We start from the raw sequence: 22,471 nt of genomic DNA, 5'->3' as shown, positions 1-22,471 counted from the left end.
ACCTTGTTTTCCTATTCATTTACCTTCTAGACTTCTTGAGTTCTTGCTGTCTCTCTGATCCTGATTGACCTAACTGCCCAATTTTTGTTGGTTTTCTACTTGTTCCTTTTTCAGTTCATAAATAAATGATTCAGCAGAGTCCCAAACTCAGAGACTATCAGAGCAGAAAGAGGCATTTCAGATATTCATATGGACTACAGGCTTAACTTGCATATAACTGGTGAAATAGTACCACAGTTGAATAACCCCTGCAAAACAATATCTAAACAGAATACTGAAGTTATCTATCATTAAACTTTTGCCCTTAACAGAGATGTAGGTCTGCGTTATGTCCATGTTGATATTTTATCCCTGACCTAGAATTTTTTTTTTCTTAGTAGCCTTTTGTGTCAAAAGTCTCTTGGACTATTTTTAGACTTTATCATCAGGTGCTATGCATTTCTTTCGACAAGGTAGTTTGAATGGCAGAAACAGCATAGGCATGCAAGTTTACAATGAGGACTCAGGTTTCTGCTGACCTCTATGTTAGGCCACTTGGCCAAACCCTTGAAAGTCTAAATTATGCCTGCCAGCTCTTATATACTCACTACCTCTTAGACATTTCTATAAGAGATTATTGAGACATAAAAATCTTAACAGAAGACTAGTGCTAGTTAGACGCTTTCAGATCATAAGACCTTTTCTAGGTGTTACAGTTTTTAATTACTTTTTCCCCTACAGATATTAGATTTACAGTCTTGTACTTTCTCATGTTACCCTACAAGATTTTTTAAAAAACATGTATTTTCTACACTGTAAACCTCCTGACTTACTTTAAATCAGACATTGGATGCTTTAATATTTCAGTTAAGCTATTCTTAAACTCTTCCTTAAACTTAAGGAAGTTAAGTTCCTTAAACTTAAGTTCCTTAAACTCTTCTTTAAACTTGTAAATAAGCATCACCCAAACTGAAGTAGGACTTTATAAAGTGGAGTAATAGCCTATTAGGCCAATTTATTTTCCTTGTAAAATGCAGGCAGTCTGTCTTCAATTGTATTTTTAGATCGTGAGACATCAAAGTGTTATTGCAGTTTTTTAAATTTGTCTGCTTAGTCTTGGAGTTAGTCTTGGAAACCACTTTCTTCTTATTACCAAAACATAACAGGTCTGGTATAGGAATTGCACCTCATCAATGAATGTTGCTGAAAAACATTTTCTGAAATTTAGTTTGGTCATATCTTCTTGTTCACTTTTATCACGACAATACAGTGATTCTTTCAGAGGTAGCTGTTTGGCACATTTGTTATCTTCCAACGCATAAAAGGCTTGCTTTTGTAGTTTGTTTCCTCTTACTTGTTAGCTTCATTCCAGTGCAGCTTTCTAAATTCTGTAGTATTTGTTCATTTTAAAACATCTCTTGAACTATATTCAAGAGATACTCCTGTTCTCCAACTTTTCCTTTTTTTGTTCAGTGAATACAAATCTCTTGAGACTCAGTGTGTTTTTAATTAACTGATTTGAATGAAATATTACTATCCAAACCTTACAGTGACTCTTTAACACCTTCCAGATATTTGGCATATGGCTTTAATGATACCGTGCCAACTACTGTTTAGTGGTGTGGCACTATTGCTTCAGTGGCTGCTGGATGGTATGCAGGACCAATAATTATCTTACATGTTCTAGAACTTACTGTATCAACAAACAAGAGCATCAACAATATTTTTCTCTAAAATTTGAACATTGAGCTCTGACCATTTTTATACAGGATGCTGATGACTAAGCCTTAGGATTTTAATTTTTGTGCCCCTGAACTCCCATAGCAGTGTGTATTCAGTTTGCCCTAAATTCTTAATTCAAAAATTGATAGTATAGGCCTACTGATAGGTTTGTTGTCTTTCATGCTGAGTTTTGTAACTGCGTAGATTCATCGGTGTGGTAACTTCTCCTCAGAATTTGCAGTTTTCTTGAACCCATAGGTTCTTATAGCTACCGTGCTACCCCCCACCCCCTTACCCTGCCATTCCTTATGGTCAGATATTACTCCGCAGGCTTCTCCGCCTTATTACCCAGGCTGTGCAAAAGGGTGGGTATCAGTCAGTCATTACCTTTCCAATCAGCCAGTCTATGTGCTCAACACAGATAAATCAAATGTCTTTTTATCTCCACATATAATCCCCTGTAGATTAACATGGTTTAATGTTCACAGACTGCTCAGGCCTTTGTTGAACTCCATTGACAGTGCTGAATTTGAAATGAGGAACCTTGGTCTTTCTGGTAAACCTCCTTTCACAGCAGTCACCGAGGTGAAAGGTGGGGTGCGTGCAGTGGAGCCAGTGCGGAGCCTCTGTGCTGCTGCTGTCCGTCCGGGGTGCTGTTGTGACTGCGCTCAGCACACTACTGCCCCAAATCAGGCTGTGAGGTACCCACCCCATTTGAGAATCCCAATTAGGAGACCGCTGTGCCACCACTTTTCTCATACTTCTTAAATAAACAACCCCTCTTCCCCCAAAAACACATGCCAAGCACTGGCAAGACTGCTTGACAGGAGCCATGCTAAGGGTACAGAGGGCACATTCCCACAGATCCCACAGGGAAAAAAAAACCACGTTATTTAGTGTCCTTCAATAGTTATTTTGTGTCCACAATTCCTGGTTTTAGATCCCACAGGGAAAAAAAAAAAGTTATTTAGTGTCTTCAAACAGCATTGAATAAATCATTTGCAATAAAAAAAACCCAACCCCGTGATGCATGTAAGCTGAACGGAACACAATCTGTCTCCCGCAGGTGGAACTCGCGGCTCCGGGGGGGTGGCAGGGGCCGGGCGAGGCGCCTCTGGGGCGGGGGCGGCCGGCGGGGCCGAGCCCCTGAGGCTGGCGGGCCCCGAGTTTGTGCTGCAGCGGCGGCCTCGCTGGTTTCCCGACTGCAGTCGCTCAGGCAGGAGAGGCGGCAGCGCACCGCCACCGACAGCGCACCCCTGCCCGCCCGAGGACCGGGCGGAGGCCCAGCGGCCGGACCGCCTCCCACCCCCGGGTGGGCGCTGGCCCCGCCACGAAGCAGGCGCACAGCCCGGCGCTCAGGCACCCCCGACCTCCCGGTAGGGAATGATGGCGGCGGTGGTGTGGCTGCGACGGCGTCGCGTCTGTAGCGCTACCGCGGCTTGCTTCTCTGGCAGCGGGCGGGTAAGACGCTCCCTGCTCTGGTGGGGCCCAGGGCAGTCGGCCGGCGCCTCGGGGGGGCTCCGCGACCTCCTCCCCCGCTCCCCCGGGGCTGCCCGGGCGCCCTTGTCCCGTCAGAGGACACGGCGAGTTTCCGCGGACGGCGCTGCCCGCCGACCCGGAGCTTTCGCAGAGGTGCGGCCCCCGGACAGGGCCCCCTGCCCCATCGCAGGGCAGTTAGCGTTTCTTTCCCGTTTCGGTACAGACTGTGGAGGCATCGGTATCGCCCTTTGATCCCGTAGCAAAGTTACGCAGTGCGATTTAGGTGAAGCGGTTTGAATGTTGCCGTCCGAGCCGAGCAGTGGCATGGCTGATTTGTGCGAGTGTTGCTGGCGGCCATTTCTCGTGAGCTCTGCCCAGGCGCAGTGCTCTTACCAGTGGCTGCTTGTGTGCTTCCAAGAGGGCTTTCTGCAGTAGTTTCATGATTCACTTCCACCGCCTGGGTGAGGGTTGTTTTTTGGTTTGTTGATGTTTTGGTTTGGGTTTTTTTTTTTTTTAATGCTGTTTCCTGGCTTCTTTATATCTCTCTTTACACCTGGGGTTTAATTTAAAACCTTGACTTTAAATGGTGGAATGATTAAATTGAGTGAATCCTGTCACAGAAGCCCCTTGTGCAAGCGAGTAATGAGACGATAGCAGTCTCATGGGAAGGTTGCTGAGTGATACCAACTTCACTGGCCGCTTGCATTCCAGTACTTCATTAGTCTTAGTGCAGTCTTCCTCCCTGCCCGTGCTGTGGCCTGCTCCCTCATCTTCCTCCCCCGAGCAGGAGGAAAGCTGCTTGCCCGGTTTCTCTAGTGGTGAGCAAGAGGAGCGGGCTGTGTCCGTCGCTAGCAGAGCACCTGATCAGGGAGGCTCAGTACGGCGTGGGGGTTTCCTCCGGTTGTCTCCTTATACTGGAGGGAGTACAAATGCCGTCTTGATTTGCAGTCTCTGCCATGAGCTGAAGTTCTCCTCTCTCTCTGCATGCCTGAAAAGAGATGCGATGAGTAGGGGACTACTAAGAAAGACCCGAAAGAATTTTCACACTCCGCTTTCCTGGAGGCTTAATAGTATTCTGGTACTCCGTGAAAATATGCAAATTTTATTTTCATTGAGAGAATTAAAAAAAAAATCGTTAGTATTTTACAGACATTTGGTGGCAGATGTGATTTGTAGAATTTTGTTATTTCAGAAAAATGTTGTGACCTTCTTTGGATTTTCCATGTGGTCTGCTTGTGTTCCTTAGAACCACCTTTGGTTTATTTTTTCCTTTGTGAGAAGCTGTTGCACCTAGCTGAAGAGTCCAAGTTCCAGAAAGAATCCCTAAAGTACACATTTAATATAAGTGCTGTAGGGCTTGCTGCACTGCTTTACTTTTGTGATAACTCTATCTTTAGTTTGAGCTTTACTTTAATTTTGTTCTACATAGTGTCCACAACTCTTCTTCACTCTTAGTTTTTGTTTCATCATTTCTTTGGAACATGAGCTCCATTAAATTGGCAGCGTAGTTCTGTGTTTATTCTGTCCTTTTTCACCTGTGTTACTCAGGCAAATGTATTATCACACAGAAAGATTCACATGCACACTTTCTCGGGCCAACTTTAAGGTCTGTGAAACCCCCGTCTGTGTGCATTATAGATGTGGCATGTACAGATTATTCAGCTACCACTAAAAATGTTGTCTCTTAATTTTAGTGTTGAAAATATGAGTTAGTCAATAGAACAATAAGTGGTAATATTTTTACTATTTTAAAATAACCTTTCCACTTTGTGTCAACCTATTGAACAATTGCATGTTTTTATTAACAACACCATAAAAGAGTAACCATTCAGTTGTCTTTCCTAAAATTATGCTAGAATTTTTTCTATTCAAATAAACACATTAAACACTCAAGTACAAATTAGTATTAGAGAAAATAAATATAACTTATATTCTAATTTTTTGCACATCAAAAATAAAAATAGTCCATTTTTGTCATACTTGGAAGTATTTGCAGCTTCGGGTTAAGGTACCTTCTGTATTCTAAATCATTTGGGAATTTCTGAATTATTACTGTAATGCTGCTGTCCCAAAGCATTTAATTCAGTATTTAGTTTAGGGCTTGAGTTTAGTGTTTTAGGATGCTAGAAATATCCTCTTGGCTATTTTTGCTACGACTGTCTGGGTAACATCACAAATTTCTCATTGCATTAATGGTCTGTTTTCTTATTAACATGTATCACTAGATGTAATACTGAATTTTCTTCTCTTTTCATGTATGTTTTTAAACACGTACCAACCATGTGTCTTTTTGTAAGGACCAGTTCATCGAGGGCTAATTTGCTGTAAATGGTATTTTTGCTGGGACAGAGTATAATGCTGGTAACCAAACCTTGCACAATCTTGTCTGGGAGATGGCATTGTTTTGCTTAGCAGCTCTAGTAATGACTGGGACAGGTTTCATGGAGTGTGATTCTGCCCCATTCTCCAGTAAAGAAGAATGTTTCATCGACTACAGTAGTAAAGGGTCAAAGCCTTGAAGCTACTACTGAAGCTTTTGAGTTTGTAAATATATACACACGTAATCTCAAAATCACATATGGCTAAACTCCTTATGCATAAAGTACAATACATATATGAACCTGAAACGGAAATCCTGCTGGGAGTCTATAATGGGTTGGTAATGGTTTTCTACACACTTTCGTAAAAGTGACAGACATAAGAATAACTAACTTTCAAAATAACAAAAATCATTATTAAAATATTTTTTTCAATAGTTCACTAGTTGGAATGGAACATCTAAAAATAGCTCGGGTTCTTTCCTAGTCTAGTATTAGCATTTATGTGAAGGTCCGTGTGTTTTAATATAATACAATCTAATCATTCTTGCATTCAGTTTATAGTAAGGCAGTTATGGTTGTTACTTCCACTGTCATAAGAAAATCTAATCTTGCGTAAGTCCTGTACACTGAAATGAGAAAAACTAACTTTCGTCTTTTTTTCTTTCAGTTTTTCAGTCGTGGGCCAAATGTGCTACATCAAGACAGCAATGTGCCACAAGCTGCATTCTTTTCACCTCTTCAAAAAGTGATGTTGCCACCAAATACCTTTCAAGGGAAAGTGGCCTTTATAACTGGTGGAGGTACTGGGATTGGCAAAGGGATGACAACAACTTTGTCCAGTTTAGGTGCCAAGTGTGTTATAGCAAGCCGGTAAATATTAATGAAGATGTTTTAGAGCTTTCATTTAGGACTGAATGCTGAATGGATCTGTTTTCTGCTTCGTAATGGATCTTGCTTTCTTCTTCATAAACTGGATAAATTTATTCTATTTACTCTGTTTCAGTACACTTTTAAATTATAATGTCATATTGTAAATACCAGAAATTTGCAGATCCATCTATAAATGTCTAATGGTGTAACCAGCAGTAGGAAGAAGTAAACTAAACGCATTTCCATGAAATGCAGCAGCAAAATAAACAACCCAGAATTAGACATAAATTCAACTAAAGCCTAAAAGAGAACAAAAAATTGAAATGGCCATTATTTAACATTTTGACTATATTATTGGAGGTGTTCCTGATACAGATTTGAATTGCAATAAAGAATTAAAGCCATTCTTCTTAATTCTTATGACTTTCAAAACAGCCCTGATTTTCCTTAATGAAGATGATCTTTCTACAGTTCTCTTAAGTAGTGCTACAGTAAAGACTAGAAAAACAATCTCATTTTTAATCAAAATAAACAAGTGTTGTGACAATCATCCAAACAGTGGTTTAGATATTTAGTTTTAAATCTGAATGTGCAAGTCCCTTCTAAAATCCTAGTAGAGTAGTAGCTAAACCTGTTTGTTATGATTACGTACTCACAATGAAAATATTTTTTCTAGCTTATCACGTTTGATTAGCTTAAGATAGTTTCTTACTGTAATCACTTCTGAGTTGCTTTGAAGTAGCACTAACCAGAAATTACTTAGACTTAAAGTTTTCTTTCAGAAAGTTAGTGACTTTTATCTTAAAGCTCAATTTTCATGAAAATCAGCAACATGCGCATGCACACACACATATTTTAAGTCTTAGCTCATATTTGCTCAGAAAAAATAATCAGATTTTATTAATCTGAATTGTAATTGCATTTAATTGAAATTTAGTGATGTGTACTTATTTCTAGGAAGCTTGATGTTTTGAAAGGAGCGGCAGAAGAAATTTCTTCTAAAACAGGGAACAAGGTAAATTTTTACAGAATTGTGAATGTGTTAGTTATACTTTAAATGGCTGTAGGATTTTTATGCATTTATGTGCTTCTGTGGGCTTGTTTAATTTATGAGTGATATAGTTTTGAAGTCTTACAGCTGCCTTTCCATTATTATATAGGTTCATGCCATCCAGTGTGATGTGAGAGATCCAGTTTCAGTTAAGAATGCTGTTGCCGAAACAATCCAAGTGGCAGGACATCCTAATGTAAGTGTTCTAGTGAAAGGAAAGAACTTCAGTCTTCATTAACTCTGCATAGTAGGTATGAAGAAAATGACTGATAGGAAGTTAATGGAATCTAAAGAGACACCAGACAAAAAGTGGCAGTACTTCAAGATAAAGCTAACATTCACAGTCAGACTGGTTATTTCTGTGGTTCTTAAAATACTTAGTGACCAAATAGACAGAACGTTGTTGTCCTTACTCTAAGGACTAATATTTTCTTTGTAAACGGCAGGACAATTATGATGGGATTCTTTGAATTAATTAAGTGAACAGAATATTGCCCTTAAATCCTCCTGAAAAGTGACTTACCTGTGTTGGTACCGAATTACACCTGTTGCTTATTAACAGACTGTCTCACAAATTAGAAATGGAAGTAATCATAAATGTCTTCTTTGGTCCTTGCTTAGCTTATTAAAATACACAAAGAAGGTTCTAACTTGAAAACTAAGTTCTCATAAAATCAAGAAAAAAATCTGCAGTCAAGCTAAGCACCTGTTTTTTAATAGTTTGGCACAAAACACAGAGCTCTTTACATCAGACTGTTGCTTTGAGAAGGGTGGTCTGGTGGAGTCTGAACAATGATAGGCGCCAAATTCTGATTTGATGGTGAGAGAAACAGTTCAGATTCTGCTAGCTGGTAGAAAGTGTGAGGAGGATGTTAACATCGATGTAAAGGATAGTCAATGAGATTTAAAACTGTTTACTGTAGATTTAAAACTGTCATATGTATATTGTAGACACTTTGCATTCGCCAATAGCTTCCTATAGACATGGAAGAGAACCTACTGAATTCTAAATGTGGTAAGAAGTGGAGAAACTTTCTCACAGCTGGATGCTACAACAGTGCTATAAAATAAGGCAATTCACTGTCCTGATTTGTAGACAAGATACTCTGGATATTATTTTGACTACTAGTTACTGCACTTTTTGGCCAAAGCACATCACGATCTCCAGGTTTTAAGTGTGTGCAGAGAGGGAGGAGACTTCTTCCTCTATATTACATTTTTAGTACCCCAGTAATTTTCTGAATAAATAATTCCCATGACTTATTCTTTACAAGCATTTCCTTTCTCTTTAATATTTCATATATTCTGTGTTTATAGAGACTGCGGAGTAAACTGAATATTCAGTTCTTTTTGTCTAGTTTTTCTCTTAGTGACAGACATGACGTATATTTATGAATACTGGAAGCCTGGGTATCACTGCCACTGTGCATGTGAGGTGAGATCTCAAAGATAGAAGTTAATGGCAGTATCATATTCCTTCTAGCTTTGTTTTGCTCATTCCATCCCCAAGACTGTTACTCCCAGTTAGAAAGCAATCATTCTTTTGTCATATGGATTGTTTTTGCAGTCATGTATCTACATACTTCAAAGATCATATCATGCAGTCCTTAGTTTACTAGTTTTATTAGTCAGTGATTCAAGTAACCTCCTCAGTATCTTGAGGCATTTGGGTTTTATTTTTTTACTTCAAACTGTAGGGAGGCCTTTAAATTGTATTTTCCATCTACATGTATAATTTATGGCTGTTGTATTATATTTGTTTTATATTCATGCAATATGTGCTGTGCTCTGTTTTGTTACTCAAAATTCTGATGTCTTAATTTAGCCCAGAAGTTCTTCAGGACAAAGACTTTGTTTTATGTGCAAATCTACATGAATCTAAGTGCCATTCCAAAAGTAATACACCATTTTATTGCTTCAGCACATTGTATTATTATTAAATACACAAGATCTGGCCACATAAGTTTTGGTTTAAAAACTGGTAATGTGATTCTTAGTCCCCTTAAAAAAATATATCTAACTTGCTAGCTTGAAGGGCTAAGCAGATGATATATCGAAAGTATCCTCTGCCTAATTATTGTTTGTAGAAAGGCAACAAGTGACGGATATAAGTGTGTTCGAAAAAAGTTTTGTAGTAGTTGCTTGCAGTTCACTAAATCATAATATTCTCTTTGTCATGACTGATTAGACTTCCTGTTATGCAACAGTCAGCTAATCCAGACTTCAGTCATCAGGTTACCTGAACTTCTTTTGCTTTTATTCCCATGCATCCATTATGTTAAATATGATATGTGACCTTGGAACTTGGTGGGGACAAACTTTTCTGTTAGGATGCACTTGAGACACTATGGAAAATAGTGACTTAAGTCACCCTCTACACTTACAGTTCCTCAGTACTAGACTAGTAACTACAGCAGTTTGGAAATACAGCTCATTTTCTGTTACTGATACATATCTATGCTGCAGATGTTAAAATTTCTGATGGATTATTTTCTCCCCCCCCCGATGAGGTTACTGTTACTTTTCTACCTGGAAACACTAAGAAGTTCCTTCTAAATTCTTTGCTTTTCTCTCAGGAAGAGTTATTTTTAGTTAACTCTTAGGTTTTCCTTCATATGTTTCAGGTTGTGATAAACAATGCAGCTGGAAACTTTATTTCCCCTTCTGAACGACTTTCTGCTAATGCATGGAAGACGATAACTGATATTGTGCTTAATGGTACTGCTTTTGTAACTCTGGAAATCGGAAAGGAGCTCATTAAAGTACAAAAAGGTATCCTAACCTTAAGGTAAATGGTAACTAAGCATTGTGACATAATATTTTTACTTGCTTTCCTTCCCTTACTACTATTATAGCCAGTTTTGAGAGTTTGAAAAGAAACACAATTTTTAACATTCTACATCTTTTTTAGAAGGAAACTTCATTTTGAGTAAAGCTGTACTTAAATATCACACGGTAGAACTGGCTAGCAATTACTCCATTGTAGTATCTGCCATTCAAGTTGGACCCAGAGGCTATGAGGTTGAATATAAAAATCTGATTGCAGAGTTTGTACTAGTTGTAAAATGTTTTTAAAATTTAAAAAATAAGGCTTTGTTTAAAACATATGCTGTTATTTCTTTTGAGTCTTCTATACCTGTGTTGGTTTCATTGAGCAACTGAACATGTGGCATTTATTTAAATGAACAGGAAGGCAGGATATCACTTTGAATTTTCCTCCTACACTTAATAAATAAAATTCACAGCTGTGGTATTTGCCTAATAGCACTAGAGAATATTACCTTTGAGATAATTTGAAAAAGAAATTAAAAATTGAAATCAGTATTAGGTTTTATTTTCCCAGGTATAATTCTTAGTTCTAGACTACCTAGGAGTTTAATCCAATATTTTGGCTTTACCTTAAAAATGTGATAGTTCTTTGATATACTATTTAGCCAAAGATTTACTTAACCGGATTATTGTCTTTAAGGGAAAGATACTGTATGCCCTTCTATGTTATATCATAGATTATATACAAAGAACTGCTTTCATTTTCCATTGTCTTCTAGTTGTGAATTGAAAAACATTGAGCTTATTTTTTGATCAGAATGATATAATCTCAACTAGCATTTAAAAGCAGTGAGTTATATGATGGTTTTCCATGTGCCCTCACTTCTGAATCCTGTTTTCTAGGTCCTTTTGTATTTGCACAGTATTTCTCTAACTCCTGAATTAGTTGAATTTCTTCAAAACTCCTCTCCAAAAAGTACTTGGTGGGTTTATACTATTTAATGATAACGATATGAACTTAATGTTGTTTCAGTAAGTCCGTAACAGTTTTGGTCAGTTGACAAGGTATTTCCCACATATATTTTAGCAGCACATTAAAAAATCATTTCCACCATTCTAGTGCTAATATCCCCACGTTAAAAACCTGTCCCCAACTCTTACTATATCATTATAGCAAACTATTGTAATAGTTTGCTTTATGGCCTTCCAGTTGCATGCAGTGTCTCCCTATAGTAATGTGAAATACTGCTTTAAAAATGCGCTTGTCTCTGCTGCTGTTGAGTGAAAAACAACTTTCCCTACTTCCACCTTCGCATTTGGCAAAATCCAGAAGTCATTCACCTTCATGTTGTCTCTCTTCCTTTCACTTCTAAGCTTCCAAAACAGGTGAATTTCTTTTGCTATTACTTGCATGCCTTCTTTCTAGGGTATTCCGTCTGTATGTAAGCCTTCTTATTTAAGGCTTTCTTTAAGACATGTTTTTGCAAGTAAATCAAGTGTACCTGTTTGTCCTCTCATTCTCCACCTTCATTTTCTTTTTACTTCCTTGGTTTTTTAAGTTTGAGCAGAGACCTTAGTTTCTGAAGTGATGGAGATGCTACCCAATGCAAATATTTTAGAACAGTCTGTGAGGATGCTATACATCTGACAGTTACTAGAACACTGGCACATCATTTAGGTCTGCAGCACGACCTACATTAAACCTAATTTAGTAAATAATAAAAGTGTTCTGCTTTTAGACTCTTAAGTTTCTACTGGTATTTAAAAGGGATTTGTAATCTGCTAGTGCGTTATTTATGCACTAAAATTTCAGAAAATGAGAGGAGTTAATTGGTTAGATATTGTCCATTTTATGAATATGGGCTTTAGAAATAAAAATTGTGCATGAACTGAAGTGTACTTTAAACGTCAGAGCTGTAAATTTATCAGTCATTCTTGATTCTGTGTTAGGTTCATCCAACATACCGCTATTTAACCTGTATTTTAAAAATTCTATGGTTTAATTCTGCAAAACATGTAATTAACAATCAACTCTAGATAACTTCAAAGTTGTTATGTGGTTTTTGCCTCTTGATTTTTATTTTTGAAGTCTCTCACTGTAGACTGCTCTTTTATAAATAGGGTCCATGGTTTCTGGATATCTGCTAGCATTTCTGTCATTGCTTGTTTATGGTTCTCTTTAGTTTCTCTTGTGTAACATTACTGTAATTTTTTAACTGAGTCTCTACTTCATCGTGACGTACATTCTATCAGTAACGTATATTGTTTTAGAAATATCCCTTGGGTAGCTATTATAATTAAATTATTTTTAAAATACAGTAAGTAGAACAGTTATTTTAGTTACTGTGGCGTAAGTAGTGAACTGTTGTTCCTTGTCCTCCATTTCCCAGTTACAGTAAGTTCATGCTAGTCATTGATCAGACAATGAGAATTTGCAGGCTTCTGTAAAAGAAAGATTAAATAAACAGTTGCAGTTCTGTTATTTTCCATAATGTTTTTGCTAAATCTGTTGTAAAATATAACATACAAAAGAAGGTGGTCTTTTTATAATACAGTTCGTTGTGATAATAATGGGGAAAAAGTTATGCAGGTTACCTTTGTCATCAGGCTGAAAATTTCTTAAAAACACTCTTTTTTTTTTTTTTTCTGCATGAACTTTAACTCAAGCCCCGAACTGTGTCATTTTAAGATTATGCCAAACCTAATTGTTAATGCTGATTCCCCCCCCCCCCCCGCCCCCCAGACAGAAATTGATGAAATTAGGGCAAATTACCTGGTTAGTGACTACTAGGTTAGGGCAGCTTCTAAAAAGACACTGTAAGATCTTAGGCCTTCACTCCCATTAGACTGATTGGCACATGTAAATTCATTATCAGTAGAAGTCTGAGGGTTTAGACCTTTGGAGCCTAATCGATAGCTATTTACACTTACGTGGAACAACCCTTAACATTCATGGAAAAGAGGCAACTGAAATAAAAAGGCTTGAAAGCAAAGCTTCCAAGATTGGATTTTTAAAATGTCTTTTTACAATCCAGAGTAAAATGGCATCCCTAACACTTGAGATGCAAACTCCTGTACCACTGAGGTTGCTTTTTACCTTAAGTTCAGAGTTTGATCTTCATGCATTTTTTTGTTTGGTTGGTGTGAGAGGTTTTTTTAAATGTTTTTGCAACTTCCAGGAGCAGCATTCCTAGCAATTACAACAATTTATGCAGAGAGTGGTTCAGGATTTGTGTTGCCGAGCGCCTCTGCCAAAGCTGGTGTAGAAGCAATGAGCAAGTGAGTAATACAGCAAATGTGTTTTCTACTTTTCACATCCTTGAGATAGGGTAATTGGTCTATGAAAATGGAGCTAGTTGGTATAGTCCTGCTGTTCCATTGTATCATAAGAGAACCTTCCAGCCTCCAGTATCCTAGAAAGAAATAGTATGCTGACAGCTTCTTACAGAAGGAAGTATTAACTGCTATTATTGTGATGATTTTTATCACAAGGACGAGTGGATGATTTTTATCACAAGGATGAGATAAGGACAAGTGGAACTACTTCTTTTGGCAATAGCAAGTTCTAAAGTTTCAATTACAGAGTTTTGATAATCAGATTCTCTTGCATTCTCATAGGGGAACCAGCACTTAAAGACAGTTATTAGGGGAACTGTTCGAAGTGCTTTCCACTTTCTCTTGTCTCAGGAAAAGATGTGCTTTTATTTGTGTGGAGTATACTGTTGCTATACTATCTAGTTTCATAAAGAAATGTGTTTTCTATCACTATTTTAAATTAAGGTCTGTGGTTATACTTAATTCAGAACAGTATCGTGTGATGTATCCATGTTACTCAGCAAACAAAAGGATTTCTATCATTATTAACGGTAGGGCAGTCCTTCATAGTAAATAGATCCTCCTCTGCACTTCAGCAGAAGGAATTGAATAGTTTGGCAGCCTTTTAGTAACTGGAATTCTTTATCCAGGAAAAAATGAGGGAATGAGTGATGGTCTTGATTTCTGTTCTGTAGAGCTGTAACTAAAGTGTGTACTTTTCAGAGACCTTATGACCCAGCTAATTCATTGACCATAGTAGATGATCTGTCTGAAGTACTGCTTTTGCTGAGAAAATGTTGTCATAAAGCAAAATTATTCCACTGGTCCCATTTTAGAATGTAACCTATGTTTTGTGTTATTTCAAAACATCTAATGTGAGAACTATGTCGAAAATGTTAGAAATGTATACTTGTGGGATAGTCTAAATTACCAGAGAAAGATGGTAGCCTAACAGTTGTTTGTCAAGCAGTTTAGGTGCCAAAATAATCTGTATGATTTGCAGGGGAGAAAGAATTGCTCCTTAATGTTGCTTTATCTATGATGCATCTATTAAATCAATATTCCTCTGTTTGTGAATCAATATTCCTCTGCTGGTTTTTTTTCTTCTCTGAAATGTTTTTGTTAAGAACAAAAAAAACCCTTAAGTAAAAATTCCTGTTTCAGGAAAATTCTAGTATTTACACATTTGATTAAATTTTAAATATTTTTTTTTGCTGAATAGCATTATTAAAATATTGTGCTTAAAATACTGATGCATTCCATTAATGAATTTTTAGGTCTCTTGCAGCTGAATGGGGTAAATATGGCATGAGATTCAACGTGATTCAACCAGGTCCAATAAAAACAAAGGTACATAGCATGAAGTGAAACACAGCCTTGAATATGCTTTATAGTACGGACTTAACTTTAAGGTAGTCTAACCTTTTCTGTAACCGTTAAATTCAAGTATGATTTCCTTGCTGACCAAGACTGTGCTGGAATATTGAACACACTATCTCTCAATAATTCTTTTGTAAAATAGAGTTTCTTGAACTTCTGAAACCTGCCACTGCCCCTTCTACTACACTGTTATAAATGAAACTTTTTAGTGTTTCAAAGAAATGGTATATCAAAATGTTTAATGTTGATTCTTATCAACTCTACGTACCTAGTTTGTCAAGTGAAGTGAATTCTTACACTTGGTGGAGTAAAAGTGCCTATTACTGCCTGAACTCCTAATTTTTAAATGAAACGTCTCATCAATTCCAAAAATTCAGAATCTCTTTTTAGATATTTGAGAACAGTATCTCACTAGTTTTGTTGAAAATCACAAAACTGGAAAGTTAAAAACTAAGTCAGCAAGGAAATGTGAAGCTTTGATATGAGTGAAAAGGAGGTAATCCAGACCACCTGGAACAGGAAGAAAAAAGAAAGCAGTCCTGCAGGAGGAGAGATGAGGATCCGTTTCACACTGAGTCAAAATATTACAATTATAAGCAGTAACAGATAATAATGGTGTTACTACTACCTGTAAAATGTTTCACAGTTGGGTTTGCTGTTGTTTTGAGGGTAGGGGTGCAGAGTTGCTTCTTTTTTTCTTTTTTTTTTCCCCCTTTTTTCCTCCTGTCAGTATTAGATGCTACACTGGACAACTCAGTTTTACCTTTTTTGACTGTAAAGAAAGATAAGTGGCAGTATCAGCAGGGCTATAATAATGTTGAAACAACATTACAGGATCAGACCAAGAGTCCTCCAGGGCTTATATCTGGTGGATTTTTAAGCAAGAGTAGAAGAAAAACATTTAATGATATTTCTTCTTTATGTCTGCAGCCTCTGGCAGTCTGTGGCCCAGGGAATTTGATACAGTTGGTGTCTCTTCATATTGTAATCATCTTGATGGAATTTTTTTTCTTGTTGAATTAGTTTGTCCTGTTCCTTTTTGAATCCATGTAAACTTTTGTCATCCACTATATCATGTGGCAAGATCACTTTGATTTATAGGTTCTCATAATTTTTGGCAAGTTAACTGCTTTAAATGTCAATATTGCTACCTCCTGTTAATGTTTCTGATTTAAACTAATAGCATATATCCCACTTGAGACACTGTGTGTTCTTAATAAAGTACTACATCTGTCATACTGATTCCAAGTTGAAATTTCCCTGAAAGCATAAAAAGGCAGACCAGCTTTACTTAAAACAGCGTATTGCAAAATCTGCCTTAAGGTCTACATCCACATCTTTAAAAAACACTGTTGTACGTCATGATGGGGAAAGGAAAAAGCGTACAAGCACAATACAGTTAAGCTTATAAACTGGCATTTAAAAACATGGCAATAGAAGACTTAAATGGCATGAGTACAGCCATGATAACCTAAGTTACAGTGTGCTTTAACTCTCATAATTTCGGTAATTTAACATAAATGTTACTAATACATTTCTGATTTTGCCTGAGGAGGTTGTTTCCTTGTGGAGAATCCAGGCAGAACAAAAAACCTCTTCTGTTTCCCATGCCATTCTAAGCTATTCAAATACTAAAACTTCCAGTGACTTAGTTGAGTTCTAGCCATTGGTGCAATTTAACTGAACTTTATTTTTTTTTTCTTTCCAGGTTTACTTACTCTGTCATGTATAATTTTTCTGTCGCTTTCCTGCTCCTCTTCTCTCCTTGTTCCTCACCCCTGTCCATGCAGCAATTTTGAGTCTTGCTTATTTCCTCAAATGTTTATCCAGGGTGTTTGAGAAACAAAGATTATTAACCCCTTTTGCTTTTCATAGGTAGACGGTGGGTGACTATCCCAGACATGGTAAATTCCAGTTTATCACCCTCAGTAGATGCATATCAGTGCAACAGGGATAAATTGTCTTTTCTGTTCCCTACTTTTTCATCGTACTGACAAAGATGGTGTAAACAGTTCACTCACAAATGTTGACTTCCATATTGTTTATGCAGAGTCAAATCTCTGTTGGATTTTAATTTCTGATACCGTTACAACTTTTTTTTCCCCCCAAATGTTTCTCTTAATTCTCAGGGTGCTTTTAGTCGCCTTGACCCAACAGGTACATTTGAGAAGAAAATTATTGAGAGGATTCCTTGTGGCCGTCTGGGAACCACAGAAGAAATTGCAAATCTTGCTGCCTATTTCTGTAGCGACTATGCAAGCTGGGTTAATGGAGCAGTAAGTTTTCGTTGATCTTGTTTATACAATTAACCTGATGATGGTCTAAGTTTTGCTGATATTTTTTAAAGCCCTGGTTTCAGAAATGAAACAAAACCTGTTACTTTGAAATTCTTTACATTTTAATTGTAATGCGTGGTAGTTAGTACCTTTAAAAAGAACTTCTAAAAATTATTTAATTACATTATTTTGAACATGGGCTTTTCTGATCCAAATCAATAAAAATTACTTTCACAGTTCATAACAAGGGAATGCTACAGAAAACCCACTATTATTAAATATACTGCTTATGCTTTTTCTAGGTTATCAGAATGGATGGTGGAGAATATGTTTCTATGGCAGGAGAATTCAATGATCTGAAGAAGGTATTAAATTCCTTGCTTGCTATTTTACATTCAAACAAATACTTAGATGTGTAATTATTATATGGAATTCGAATTAACTCTCTTTTCTTTTATTAGGTTACCAAAGAGCAGTGGGATATTATGGAAGCGATGATTAGAAAAACAAAAGGCTCTTAAAGTATGTAACTGTATGGTGGAGATTTTTGGAAATGAACCACTACTTTTTCATAAATATTAGAAATAACCAGTTGAGAAATAGCGTTCAGAATCTTTTGCATGCTGATTTCAATACAATGTTTTGAAATTGTCATATTTTGAATATAGCATGTATCTTTTTCCCATCTACAATCTAACCTGTTGCCAATAGTGAACAACAGTTGTTCACTGAAATTTTATTGTTCTTTAGATGATGTTTTATATAGCCATGCTGTGGTCTACAATTAGCTTCTTTTTTTTAATATTTCAGAGGATTTTTTTTGTTTCTCAGATATATGTCTCTTAATATTGTAATTCCAATAGCATTTCAGGACTATTGTAACGGAATATAATTGTTAATCTGAGGAAAAACTAAGAAATTAAGTCCTAATCTTCACACTTCAGTAATAAGTCCTAAACTTGCGAATAACAAAGTTTCAAGTTATCAGCAGGACTACATACACTGAGATAGGATGTAACTCCTGCGGTTACTTACAAAATCTTGAAATACATAACCATCTTGGTCTCATCTTTTGCTGACATTTTCAGTCTCTTAATTATCTTATGCTGAACTTTAAAAATGGCATTTAAGGACTAGCAGTGCCTTTCTAAGGAGCTCGCTCTTTGTTATGATTAAGTTAATGTTCTTGAAAATGAGAAACTAAAAATCATTTGCTAGTAATATGTGTGTGACTAGTGGAGTCGTTCCATAAAAAATGGTTTACTTAAGACTAGTAAAGGACATGAGTAAATTGGGACTGAAAGCATTGAAACCTCATTGGTTGAGATTTACAGAAATCTGTAGGTCTCATTTGCATTCAGAGTGGTGCTAAAGAAGCTTTAAGATGGCATTACCTCTGAATCTAGTCAGTTTATCCATCCCAAATAAGCAGGTGATTAAAAAAAACCCAAAACAAACAAGCAAAACCAAACAAACAATGTTTATTGCTATCCCTGTTCTAGTGTTGTAACATTTTCCAGATTAGGGGGTTGCCAGTTGTTTGTCCCTCCTGCTTCAAACAATGGATGGAATTCTTCAAAGAAATTAACAGGCTGTATTGTGTTTGCGTGGCAAGGTTTTGGTAGCAGGGGGGCTACAGGGGTGGCTCCTGTGAGAAGCTGCTAGAAGCTTCCCCTATGTCCAACAAAGCCAATGCCAGCCAGCTCCAAGATGGACCTGCTGCTGGCCAAGGCCAAGCCCATCAGTGATGGTGGTAGCACCTCTGTGATAACATATTTAAGAAGGGGGGAAAAAAACCCTGTGCAACTGCAGCCGGAGAGAGGAGTGAGAATATGTGAGAGAAACAGCTCTGCAGACACCAAGGTCAGTGAAGAAGGAGAGGGACGAGGTGCTCCAGGCACCGGAGCAGAGATTCCCCTGCAGCCCGTGGTGAAGACCATGGTGAGGCAGGCTGTCCCCCTGCAGCCCATGGGGGTTAATGGTGGAGCAGATATCCACCTGCAGCCCATGAAGGACCCCATGCCAGAGCAAGTGGATGTGCCCAAAGGCGGCTGTGACCCCGTGGGAAGCCCATGCTGGAGCAGGCTCCTGGCAGGACCTGTGGACCCACGGAGAGAGGAGCCCACGCTGGAGCAGGTTTGCTGGCAGGACTTGTGACCCCGTGGGGGACCCATGCTGAGGTAGTGCACCCTGTGGAAGGGAGCCGTGCTGGAGCAGTTTGTGAAGAACTGTAGCCCATGGGAAGTACTCACGTTGGAGAAGTTCGTGGAGGACTGTCTGCCATGGGAGGGACCCACGCTGGAGCAGGGGAAGAGTGTGAGGAGGAAGGAGCAGCAGAGACAACGTGTGATGAACTGACCGCAACCCCCATTCCCCATCCCCTGCACTGCTGGGGTTGGGGAGGTAGAGAAAATCAGGAGTAAAGTTAAGCCCGGGAAGAAGGGAGGGGTGGGGGCAAGGTGTTTCCGTTTTTATTTCTCATTATCCTACTCTGATTTGATTTGTAATAAATTAAATTAATTTTCCACGAGTCAAGTCTGTTTTGCCCGTTACCGTAATTGCTGAGTGATCTCTCCCTGTCCTTATCTCGACCCACGAGCCTTTCGTTATATTTTCTCTCCCCTGTCCAGCTAAGGAGGGGGAGTGATAGAGCAGCTTTGGTGGGCACCTGGTGTCCAGCCAGGGTCAACCCATCACACAGGCTCTGACCTTTAGAGCCTGAAATCCATGCCTTTTTTTTCAATTGTTTAACCCAAGCTCCAGTCTGTCCACGCATACAAGCATGAACATAGCTGTATGTGCTTTGAAATTGATAACAGTGCCTTAAGAGTCAGGAATATAGAAGCAATTCAAGATGTCTTCCTTCAAGTGCTGACAGTGGTCTTGTCACATTACCCACACTTCAGGCCATACTTACATATGCCAGCATCTGACTTTGAAATCATTTGATTGCCTTAATACAAAGCTGAGGCAAGCTAATACATGTTCTGCTGAGAGGGTGGACTATATTAGTGCAGGTTTCCACATGCCAGCTTCCTCCTGAGAGTGATGGTCCTACGGGGAATTGAATAGCATCCGTGCCACTGATAATAAAGCAAATGTGTTTTATCATAGCAGCCTTCGAGGTGTCTCTTGAACGTAATGTAAAGCTTTTTTTATAGCATCTTGGTCTTTGGTAGGTCTACTGTCAAGATCAAATTCTGGCATGATACCCATGTCTTTTCCCCAAAAAGTGATTTAATTGACAAGTTAATCCCATATATACTGTTCTTTGCTCATCCTTTGCATATACTTACATTTTCTCTTTGTATGGGACACAGTTGCATATAAGGCTTTGACACTTGGAAAAAAGTGTTTCAGAAAAAAATTTCAAAGGTATGTTTGTGAGCTGTGGTATGATCAAGTATTTCTCTACAGTATTTGGTAGGGTATCCTCTGGAGATGGGCTATCAATAAAAATTAGTTCCTACTTGTCTCTTGCATCCATGGGTGTGTACGGCTTTCACTATAGGAAAGTTTGTCATGTGGTTGAAGTACTGGACTGAGATCGAAGATAACCATGTTCAGTCTCCAGCATTGTCACAGGCTTTGTAGGACCTTAAGTTATTTCTGTTGAGTCTGAACAGCAGGGCAGGTACGCTTTGCAGCATTCCCTCAGGAACTGGTCATCTGAAGCAGGGGGACTGGCACATCCCTTTAAGTTCACAAAACATATGTCCTGGGTGGGGCACAGGTGGAAAAGATCAAGAAAAGAGGCAGATTCCCAGTCTCACCATTAAGTTAGGATCAAGCCTATACTTGGCTTTGGGGGCTAGGAAGCACTGCTGGCTGCCACATACTTTTAATCCATCTCTCTTCCCTGCATATAAATTAATAGTAACAATACTGTTTTTTTTTAATCTTGTGTACTTTTAAAAATAATCCTATGTACTATTTGATGTGTTTTCTAGATATAGAAAGCAGAGGCATTTTTTTTGGTGGGGATAAGATGAGATGGAAAAGGAAGGACAGAGGAGAAAAGGGGGATAAGCCTAGCCCTGCTACAATTATTTTTTTTCCAAATATTTCAGCAATAGGTACCGGGGTGCTTAGATGTAATGCCTACTGACGTAGCAAATGCCAGAAATCCATTACGTGGCTTTAAACACACAGACCCACTAGTTGGCTCAACCACCGCTATAATATTGCTTTGCCTGCGTATGTCATTTGTTTAGAAAGTAAACATTCAGAGCTCAGTTCAGAAATGTCTCTCTTCCACAGCAAAAGGCAGTAGGTTCCTATGCAAAAGTACTTCTTGCAAAAGTACTTGCAAAAGAATTTCAGGTGCTTTCGCAGTTTAAAATGAATACTGCTTCTTGACCTAAAATTTAAAAATGAAAACATCTTTGTCTTTCGTTCAGTGCTTTACTCATCAGAGAGATTCAGCCCAACTTTGCTTTTAGGAGAAACTCCCTTTAATTCACAATGAACCTTTCAGGGACTGAAGCTCTTTTCTGAACCATCAGAGTTACTGCAACGTGTCCTTTAAGGGTGGGGTTTTTTGCTTTATTTTATAATTATGCTTTATTAAGGTCAGAATATTGAAGGGAGGCCTCTTAAAGCCTGTCTTGTAAATAGATACTGGGTATTTATTCAATAACAGAACATTTATCACTTGCAGAAACAGGTATTGCTTCTGAAGTATCTTCTTCTACCTGTTTACTGTCCATAGCTAAATGAATTATTAATTGTAAAGTGACAACAAAACATTTTTAAAGCATATATTATTCAGTGATAGAACCAGAAAGCACATCTATAATGAGAATAGAGTATATTTTATCTTACCTATACCAATGGCATCCATTTCAAACTGCAAGTTAGTTGCTTTTAGATTCTGAACGTTCTGTCTTGACAAGATGTATACAGTGTTTTGATGCAGGTTTTAGAAATGGCATATAATGTTTTAAAGAGTTATGTGTTACTGGATAGTTTATAAAATTTTTCCTAATATATAGACTTAGTTAAAGTCTTAGAAACTATAGAAATATATAGACTTATATAGAGAAACTATAGAAAATATATAGACTTAGAAAAAACTTTAATCTAGCTGCCCACTTCTGCAGGAGAATGGAATAGTCTGGCTTGGATTAATTTCCTTCATTAAAAGAGTTGTTAGACTTGTTAGGGACAGGAGAGGAACATTACTATGAAGAGATTAATCTCCAACATCTCAAGTTTATGTTTTACCTAAATAAAATTTAATTGTTTGTTACTCAAGTAGCAACACGTGACATCTGAACTCAGGAAAAGGAGAAGAGAAAGTAGCTTTA

The 22,471-nt window shown here is 38.0% G+C and overlaps 1 protein-coding gene across 1 annotated transcript; it reads left to right on the top strand.

The window, feature by feature from the left end:
* The first annotated feature begins 2,954 nt into the window (after positions 1-2,954).
* Positions 2,955-19,680, top strand: DECR1 (2,4-dienoyl-CoA reductase 1). The gene is made up of 10 exons (XM_072852242.1): positions 2,955-3,162; positions 6,169-6,371; positions 7,329-7,386; positions 7,532-7,618; positions 10,047-10,194; positions 13,371-13,470; positions 14,784-14,856; positions 17,016-17,162; positions 17,465-17,527; positions 17,624-19,680. The coding sequence occupies exons 1-10, from the start codon at positions 3,085-3,087 to the stop codon at positions 17,681-17,683; spliced, it is 1,017 nt and encodes a 338-aa protein (XP_072708343.1). The 5' UTR covers positions 2,955-3,084; the 3' UTR covers positions 17,684-19,680.
* The last annotated feature ends 2,791 nt before the right edge of the window (positions 19,681-22,471 follow it).

This window comes from Ciconia boyciana, chromosome 2, assembly GCF_034638445.1.
Source record: "Ciconia boyciana chromosome 2, ASM3463844v1, whole genome shotgun sequence".
Classification (NCBI taxonomy): Eukaryota; Metazoa; Chordata; class Aves; order Ciconiiformes; family Ciconiidae; genus Ciconia; species Ciconia boyciana.
This window is presented reverse-complemented; position numbering and strand designations above follow the sequence as displayed.